Source organism: Cupressus sempervirens, chromosome 1 (genome assembly GCF_028749045.1).
Source record: "Cupressus sempervirens isolate cs-2001-9-10 chromosome 1, ASM2874904v1, whole genome shotgun sequence".
NCBI classification, from domain to species: domain Eukaryota; kingdom Viridiplantae; phylum Streptophyta; class Pinopsida; order Cupressales; family Cupressaceae; genus Cupressus; species Cupressus sempervirens.
In genome coordinates this window covers 443,544,134-443,553,962 of record NC_143118.1, presented here as the reverse complement: position 1 = coordinate 443,553,962, position 9,829 = coordinate 443,544,134, and the positions used below count along the sequence as shown (strand labels likewise).

The 9,829-nt window shown below is 34.8% G+C and overlaps 1 protein-coding gene across 1 annotated transcript; it reads left to right on the top strand.

The window, feature by feature from the left end:
• The first annotated feature begins 230 nt into the window (after positions 1-230).
• LOC149578209 (uncharacterized) lies at positions 231-6,543 on the top strand. The gene is made up of 4 exons (XM_089827806.1): positions 231-2,440; positions 4,229-4,611; positions 5,167-5,227; positions 5,417-6,543. Exons 1-4 carry the CDS (start codon positions 1,253-1,255, stop codon positions 6,230-6,232), a joined length of 2,448 nt encoding a protein of 815 aa, XP_089683932.1. The 5' UTR covers positions 231-1,252; the 3' UTR covers positions 6,233-6,543.
• The last annotated feature ends 3,286 nt before the right edge of the window (positions 6,544-9,829 follow it).

The following is a 9,829-nucleotide window of genomic DNA, read 5'->3' as shown; positions in this document are numbered from 1 at the left end:
ATTAAACCAGAAGAAGGGGTGAAAATGTCACAAAAATTTGGCAACATGATATTGAAATAAAAATTCCACATACCAAAGACTTCACTGCCCAAAATTAAATCAGAAGAAGAGGTGAAAATGTCACAAAATTTTTTTTGGCAACATGGTTAAATGAAGAGAGGGTTTAATGTATCTACCGGTAGTTGGAAGTGGAATAAGTAGTAGTTCTTATGAATGGAATGTGGGTGTTGAGGAGGGACGCTCCTGCACCCTCGCAGCTCTATAAGTGGATATCTTTTTAAGAAAAGCTGACAGTTTGGTACTAGCGATGGACCACTTATTGGTGGATAAAGAAATGATGGCGTCGACATAAGTCTCTTGGGTAGACCACACTTTTTTAACTGATGAGGAAGGAACCAGACTTCTTAGGATTGCATGGGCCCCGAATTGGGCTGACAGAAAAAATAGTTTTATATAAAATATGCGAAAATGTGTTCTGAGAAGGTTTGTGTTTGGAGGATCATTTGATGATGATGATGATCTGATGAGAATTTTGTCGGGGTATAGATGTTTTGGCTCCGGAATTCTAGGTCAAGGTCTTTTATATTCATATATAAATTTGCACAGCCTTTTTGATGATCTCATATGTTAAGGTATGCACTTGCAGAGACTTTGTGAATTTAATTCTATCTCTCTTTGTAGCTGTATCTGCAGCTCTGAGAGGTTCAGAGAAAAAAACAACACTTTAAGGAAGTTGTTTTTAGCAGACAGAGCACGGCCCATAATGGGATTTGATCTTGTTTTGGAAGGGGGTTTGATTGTCTCTGCATAATCTTCTCATGGGTGCTTTTTATTTGTCTAGGCTTTTGACTTTCTGACTGTCAGATTTGTACATAACCGGAATCAGAAGGACCCATCATCATCATTACTATCATCAGCATCATCATCATCTGCTTTTGCAGTTTGTTTAGATCAATCATATTTCTGTTGAGCGCATCTGTGCGGTTGGTTTGTTGCTAATTGGTAGATAGATAGATAGATAAGAGGAGGAAAGTTGGGGTTTTAGTTTTAGGGGTTTGGACAATGGAGGATGCTTGTCTTAATCAGATGCCTGCCCAAAGGCTTGATTTTCTACCTTGGTTTCTTTGAGTTCGCCAAGGTATTTTGGCTATGGATATGCTGTCAGTTGTAATAGCTGTAGAATTGAACAAGCCCAGCCATAAATGAGATTGCTTCATCGGCAGGGGATATTCAAAAGCTTATAGGAGGTGAAATGCAAGTCTACGAGACCCCCATTATGAGCTCTGAAATGCATGGTTTGATTTCCTCAGGTGTTGAATCGCTGAGCTTTAACTCTAGAAACAGCTTTTTGGGTAATTCAGAGGGTGAGATGTCTAACCGATCAGATGTCATAACCCCATCATATCAAGGGCTTGGAAACACTAATGCTTGGAAAAGCTTGAATGTGCATGAAAGCAGGTCTAATACTGCTTGGGCAGCTCCTAGTATTGTTATTCCTAGCAATATACAAGGCCTTGCATCATATAGTGTACAAAGCATTGCAAACTCTTTGTTAGTTGGAGGAGTTGGGGGAGGAGGAGGGGGAGCAAGTTCTTCCTTGGAGGTTTCTGAGGCTTCTCCCACAGAAAGCATGATGGACATCCATTCCAACAGTGGATTAGCCTTTGACAACCAGAGGAGCTTTGTGGAAGGTCCTTTCAATATTCATGGTTTAGAAGTGAGCCCATCAGTTAGAGAGTCAACCCAAAGCCAAAGCCAAACCCATTCTCAATGGCAACAAAGCAGTGGAAGTGATAGGAATATGCATCAACAAAACCAGATTGTGATGTCCCATCTGAGCAATTGGAGTGAGAGAAGAAGTGGGTCTGAAGCATGGAGCTCTAGGGAGCCTTTCCTTCACAACATCTCTTCAGGACAAGATGGATCGGGACAGGGCCTTTCATTATCTCTCTCTTTCCGCCGCCCTTCAGAGATGAATTTGCAGGACATAGAGAGCCATGCAAATGTGTTGCACATGGATGGAGATATCAAAGCAAAACAAGAAGATTTGTTCAGGGGAACTACAGCTGGGGTACCCTATAGCATCAGCACCTCATATTCAAGGGATGGGAAAGGAAACATGATGAATCCATTACAACCTCACTCTTTCATGACACAAGGAACTTTTAATGGAGGCCATGGCAATGGTTTCAAGAACTCAGTACACCTGAGGGCAGCACAAGAGCTTCTGTATGAGTTTTGCAATGTGGGGGTAGGTGATACTAAATCTAACAGTAGTAGTTCCAAGAGGAAGCCATCATCCAGTTTTGGAATCTCATATGGAGCCAGAAACGGTGATTTTGCTGCGAAATCTGAAGTTGGGGTGAATCAGGAATTTTATGGGGGGGACAGATTTGAACTCCAGAGACGAAAAGCAAAACTTGTATCAATGCTGGAAGAGGTGAGTAAACTCTAACTTGACTAAACCCACCTTCTCCTTCCTTTCTTTTTCTGTTCATGTATGGATTTTCTAGCTTACTCAAACTTATTCATGTACCAAAATATATATTTAACCATGGCCTAGGCAGGTTCTAAAGGAAGAAAATCCCAGGTTTTTTTTCCTTTCCCCAATTTCCATGTCCTAAAACCCATTAACGATTGCCAGTGTACTTGGACTCCCAACAATGAGATTTTTATAATATGATAGCTGCAGATATCTTGTCATTAGATGAATATACAAGTGAATACACTAACCAAGCTTTCTGATCATAAATAAGCGAGGAACAAGACCCAAAATAATTTGTTCAACGGATGGACTTATTCCTTAGAGTAGATTGGTGGCGCGTAGAAAATCAGCAGCACTTTACTCTAGGAAAAATTTCTTTGATAGCAGTATAATTTACCCTAGCGCTTTTGGTGTTTACTAGAGCTTGCATCTTATGAATGATCTGAGAATTTAGTGGGCCGATTAAGTAGAATGGAATGCTACTTGATCTGAATGCTGAGAAGAACAGTTATGGCAAATGGAAAATCAGTTACATGTAAACTATTGTTCAATGTTCAGCCCATAGTCTATTTTCACAAATTTCTTTGTATTAGCCATGGTTGTCTGTTAGATGAGTTACAGTGAGGTTTTTAATGGGCTACTTGGAACCGAATATGTAAGAACTGAATTTCAGGTATATTGGTGAAAATTATTTCAGATATTGATTCTATATATGTTTCTAAAAATATTTTCTATCATATTCAGTAACCAGAAAGTGGATTCATCACAAGGAAGAAGATAATACAGTACTGATAAAAATTGCTTCTTTATACTAACTTCATATTTAAGTACTTATCAACATTGTTTCTTTCATCTTAACTTATATTTGTTTGAATGTGTATCTTTTTAATTCATGTTTAGATGACATATATTAATTTATCTTTAGATATAATAATGCTATAAGATCTTACTTTTGCATTGATAATTAGATTACATTCAGTGATCTATAAGTATAAATCTATAAAGACTGTCTTTCTATATTAACTTCTCTTTTAAGAGTGCATGTATTTTTTCTTTTAACTGTGCATATAATTTAAACTATACTTCAGATTACACTAAATGATCTATAATCCTAAAGATTGCTTCTTTATATTAATTTTCTATTTAACTTTATATGTTTTAACTGTATGTATGTTAATAGACGCTTCAAATTACACCCAATAATCTATTATGAAAAAAGCTGATATAACAGTGTTCACAAAGATTGTTTCTTCATATTAGCTTTACTTGAAATATATATATTTTAACATTCTATATATTATTATCAACAAATTAGGTCAATTCAGTGAATCCACCTTTAGAAAGAAGATATAACAGCGTCTAATAAAGATTGCTCCTTTACGTTAATTTCACATGCTTTAACTGTGTATATTTTTCAATTAGCCTTTAAATTTACATTTAGCGATCTATCATTAAAAAGAAGATGATTTAATGATATAGTTAAAGATTGTTTCTTTATAGATGTTTCAACTATTCATTCTTTTTAAATGAACCCTTCATTGCATTCCGCGATCCATCATCATAAAAAGATGATATAACAGCATCGAAAGAGATTGATTACTGTTCTTGAGCATGCTTGTTGATGGGTGTGGGAACTTTTTAAGTTAAACATTGGCATTTTATTAACACCGTCTTTGGGCAGCATTATCAGTTTTAATAACACTTCTGCTTCTGATCATCGTAGTTTATCTGAAAAAACTGCAGGTTGACAGAAGATACAAGCATTATCGCAGTCAGATGCAGGCGATCATAAGTTCATTTGAATCTGCAACAACTGTGGGCGGTGCAGCTCCGTACACTTCACTTGCATTGAAGGCCATGTCAAGACACTTCAGATGTCTGAGAGATGTAATCTGCAAACAGCTACAGATGACGAGCAAGTCATTGGGGGAGAATGACTCAGCAGTCCCCGGAACAACAAGAGGAGAAACACCAAGGTTAGGGTTCCTAGAAAGAAGCATAAGACAACAGCGTGCGCTTCAGCAAATGGGAATGATGGAACAACACCCATGGCGGCCACAGAGAGGCCTCCCTGAACGTTCTGTCTCCCTTCTTCGTGCATGGTTGTTTGAGCATTTTCTCCACCCGTAAGTTTTCATACCATACAAGAACATACTTTTAGTTTTCACAAATGCCCACATATAAATAAATCAACCAGAGTTTAATATTGTTAAAAAGGTTTGTTTTGGAGTTGTTGATTTTCTATGTTTCTATAATCAATCTTGAGTCAAGATCAATGAACAGGATCAATCTTCATCCAGCTACATTCCCAACCAATTTTCCATGAGCTAATGATTAGCAGAAACCCGTTTCTCAATGTTCAACACCTACCCATCAATTAAAAAACCTTGAAAAGCAGGTAGATAATGCACACTTCGAAAAAAGGACCAAGGAATCCTAAGGAACCCAAAGTACAAAATAATCTAATTACAACTGTAATATGTTTTCTTCTTGTGCTATTTTTTACTCTTCCCAAGAAGGTGATTGAAACTAACTCTTGTTCCTTTTTTGGATACATAATGACATGACAGTACGATTCTAAACATGCCCAGATGAATTTAAAGCTAAGTTAAAAAAAATAGAACACTCTTTTATCTACTCTAAGTTTACTGATTTCTATTTATCCAACATTACTGTTCTAGGTATCCAACGGATGCCGATAAACACTTGTTGGCAAGGCAAACCGGTCTCACGAGAAGCCAGGTATGTGTGTAAACCAAGTAAAACTGATGATGGTTCCCCCTTGCATCTCTTTTCATAGGCAAAGTATTGGAATATCATGATGGTGGTCGGCAAAGGAAACTAAAGATTTAATATATGCAACTTTTCAATGGTTCTGGTTATGTGGGCCTCAAGGTGGCCATGACATTTTTTACTCTTACTTTTTTCCAGGTATCAAACTGGTTCATAAATGCCCGAGTTAGACTTTGGAAACCCATGGTGGAAGAGATGTATTTGGAGGAGGCCAAGGAAGAAAAAATGGATTCATGTCCAAAAACTGGACAAAACTCTAGTGGAGATAAAGAAAGAGGCGAGAGATCGACAGCAACAAACAACAGTGAAGAGAACAAAAGTGGGGGCGGATCCGACAGCCCATGTAATGTTTCTGAAGAAGAAGCTGCTGCTGCTGCCTCATTGAAGCTTCAAGATCCACAAACTCAAACCTTTGACGCCATGAAATTGCAACAAATACATTCATCTCAGGATGACATGAAGAGCCTAGACATGGCTTTGATTCGAGAATCTCAAACTCTATCAGCCATGAACGCTGCTAATTCTCAGGGTGGCATGAAATTTGATCTCGCAACTTCTTACAGAAAGCTTGAGGATGATGAACATAAGGGAATATACAACACAAACAAATCACATGAAACACACGACACAGATATGACTCTTGATTTCTCTTCCTACAACATTACAACACCCAATACAATGGGTACATATTCCCACGAGGAGTTGAACCCTAGAAGCTTTGCAAATGGTGGGGTGTCTTTGACATTGGGTTTGCATCACAGTGGAGGAATCCCATTTCCAATGTCTGATGACAAGTATGACAATAATATGTATTTTCCAAGAGATGATGCATGCAGCAATCAATACGGTATGATAGAGAATGAGGGAAACCATGGAAATGGGTTCATGGAGAGAGACTTACAGTACAGGAATTATGTCAATGGAAACAGGCTCTTGCATGACTTTGTTGGTTAGATAGTCCAACACAACAGGTGAGGTTTTACATACCCACATAAAGAAAAAGGCCATTCACATACTTATCGTCAGATGGTCTCTCTTGGATTAAAATATCTATAGACTTCAAACTCAATAGATCTGTATAAAATTAAGCCAGAGATTAATGTTTAGATATCATGTCGTAAAAATGATTGTTGTAAGTATTCAATACAAAATTCAACAGGGAGAGAATAATTATGATCGAACAAATAACACACCTGTCTGTTGATGTTTTTACTTGAATAGAAAATCACAGTAAACCCTTTTACATAGAAGGGATTATATTGAAATACATTTTAGATGAACTGTTTTCATCCTTGTTTACCGTTAGGAAATTGACTGAGAGGTATATAATTATTTGTGTCAATGCTTTAGATTTATCGACCATTACAGTTGTTGTTTGATAATAGGATAAGTAACGATAATGAATGCAGTTTATCCAGTTTGGATCTATTATAATGTATGAAGGGTCTATATGAATGTTTCGATGTATCTTAAGAATTGGATAGTCGTTTTCGATAATGAACTGATACAAATAAAAAGTACGATTTTTTTTTTTATGAAGTTTAACTGATTTGGTCTTGAAAACATTCCAGATAACTGATCCCAAACTGATTCTTTCACGGAGATCACAAGTTAAAACCAAGTATGGCATGCATTTGCTCGAGAAAGGAAATAACATAATGATATATGGCTAGTTTAGTGAATACTTCAGTTTGCTTGATTCTTGTCTGTGTTGATTTATTTTAGTTATACTGATTGTATTGTACGTATAAACATCTCTATATTTTTAATGTTAATCTATATGTTTTATTATTATGATTAGAGGCCTAGTTACACAGTGGTACTATAATGGTATTAACTTTGTTTAAGCTTTTTATTATATCTTTAAATATTCTTTAAATATTTTCTGTCTAAATTTATTCATAAAATATAAGTATGTTAGTTATATGAATATTTCTTTTATTCTTTGTTAAACTAATTTTTTTCCTTAAAATAATACGTATAAACTTTTTAATATGATTGGGCTAGCATGAAATACTTTTCAACTCTACACTTCACTTGTTCAAATCTATGATCACATGACCAAACACTATGCATTTCTTCATTAATATCTTTATCAATTGACTATTGAGAGTACAATTTGGAATGTATAGTCATTTTGAAATAGTCAAATGGTCACAACATAGTAGCTGAAAAGTAAAACTAGATAAGAAGTGGTTGCTTGAACATAACACACTCATGACTCTTAGGCTAAAAGTGATAAATAGTCAAAGTTGACTAATTTTTCCTCAGTGTGAGATGTTTAAAGACTACCCATATAAAAAGGGATAGAAATATTATTTTTATTGTTTTGAAAATTAATTGACATAATAATTATTTATCCAAAAATATAGCATGATATATCAATAGATGATTTAGTCTTGAATAATAAGATTCAAAATGAACGTCAAGGATAACAAATTGACAATTCAAAAATGTATTTAAATTTAAAATAAAAATAAAAACAATCTTTTGGAACATATTTTTATGTTGATTGAAATATGATTGCAACCAAAGACCTAATGGCTAAGAATTAAAAGCTAGAAAAGGAAGAAAATAAGAACACGAATGAAAGTGAAAGGATTGACAAGATAGGTCAAAGACATTATGACACACAAAGATTTAAGTGTATAGTAGAATCATGGAAATTGACATGGATTAGGAAAAAACTCATTATTTTTCCTAAAATATGCATGGATGATTATTACTTTAGTATTTTGATATTAAAAGAAGCAAAATATAGGGTTTTGTTCCTTAATTACAATGTACACATGGTGATCATAAGAAGAAATACTATTGCCATCACACTTACAACACTAAGAAAGAACTAAAGAAGCATCAATTACTTAATATCAAAAGCATAAAATGGTTTCTAATTACAAGAAGATACTTTATAACTAACAACATTAAACTAACTAAGAACATCATGGAAAAAGTAAACTTACTATCAACACACACCATAAAAATATTAGCCATAATAGAGTTCAGTTATAAAAAGTCTTTTTGAAAGGCCTAACAAATCCATATGAACAATGTTTCAGTAAAAACATTAAACATGTCATTATTAAAATCTAGATTAAACCAAAGATACCATATCCATTAATAATAGAATCATCAAAAAGGAATAGAGGCCAATGAACTAAGCCTGAACTTTTCTAGCGCTCATGACATTGACAACATCATTCAAACCTAGTACTTTGTGAGGAACTTGAAAATATCCTTGAAGTTTTTATCCTTCAAGTCCTTCACTCTAATCGTATCCTCCTGTACACTAAAAAAGGGATGGTAGTAGAAGAATGCATCATCTTGAGGGTGAATTTTGATAGCTTCAAGAACCTTTTCTCCATGCTCTTGATGTCATAACTTGATTTTACCACCTTCTCCCCACACAACACCATTGTTGTAGCACTTGTCACCTAAAGTAGTCTTCTCTTTAGAAGAAATCCTATCCTTTTCTTCGATAAGGAAGGTGACATAAAATAGGGGATTAACTTTACTACCCACCTCATTTATCTATGTGAGGTCTAGAGATTTAGTTTGTAGCCTCTTCGAGAAATGGGATGAAATGTAAATTCACTTACAAATATTAAACAACGGGGATAAGGAAATAGATGAAATACTAATATCTTATTCAATGTAGAGATATCATATGATGAAAAATTACCCCTTTATTAAGGATAATTTGAAGTAAGTATGGTTAAATCAAATTTGTAGGCTTCTTCATAATCTATATATTATTCTCCAACTATGTTATAGCACCACCCAACAATGTGGAAGCCTTACACGCACTCCTATATGCGAGAAGGAAATTAAATAGATACTCCTCTAAATCCAATTCAAAATAAAGAAGTTGAATTGATGCATTGTAATCCCACTCAAATATAGATTTTCTAAGAAAATTATATATACAAGAGATATAAATAATTATTTAGCACATACACATGCTAATCAAATCAATACATGGGACACCAAGTACATATGAGGGCCTACCCACACCATAAATGCACAAATATGGGATTTCATATGAGAATTGAATAACAAAAGATTGGGAATAACACAATAATCAAAGCATGCATTGTGTATTCACATGTACATATTGTATTTTAATCTAATATACACAAAAGGTAGAGACATTAGGTGATAAACTATTATTTTATCTATCAAGAACCATATGTCAAGGAGTCTGCCCCTACACTATGAAGATCCTCAATTAAAATGCAACAGAAAGTTAGATCACCCCAATATGATTAACAATCATTCTGCGTACTTGTTAGATACTTGGTGGGGGGGGGTGCTTTTGGTAACCTCATGTCCTTTTAATAATTCTTAACACTTACAATTTAATCTTATCAATAATTCACTCGGTGTACATGTTAAGATATTCAACCTTAATCTTGGGATGCTAATTTTGGGGTATTACACCTACCAAGTATCAAAACTTAATAATATTATACAAATCATAAACATGAAATAACTTGCAAACATTCAATCACACATTGACACCAATATTTTTAACATGGAAACCTGATTAGG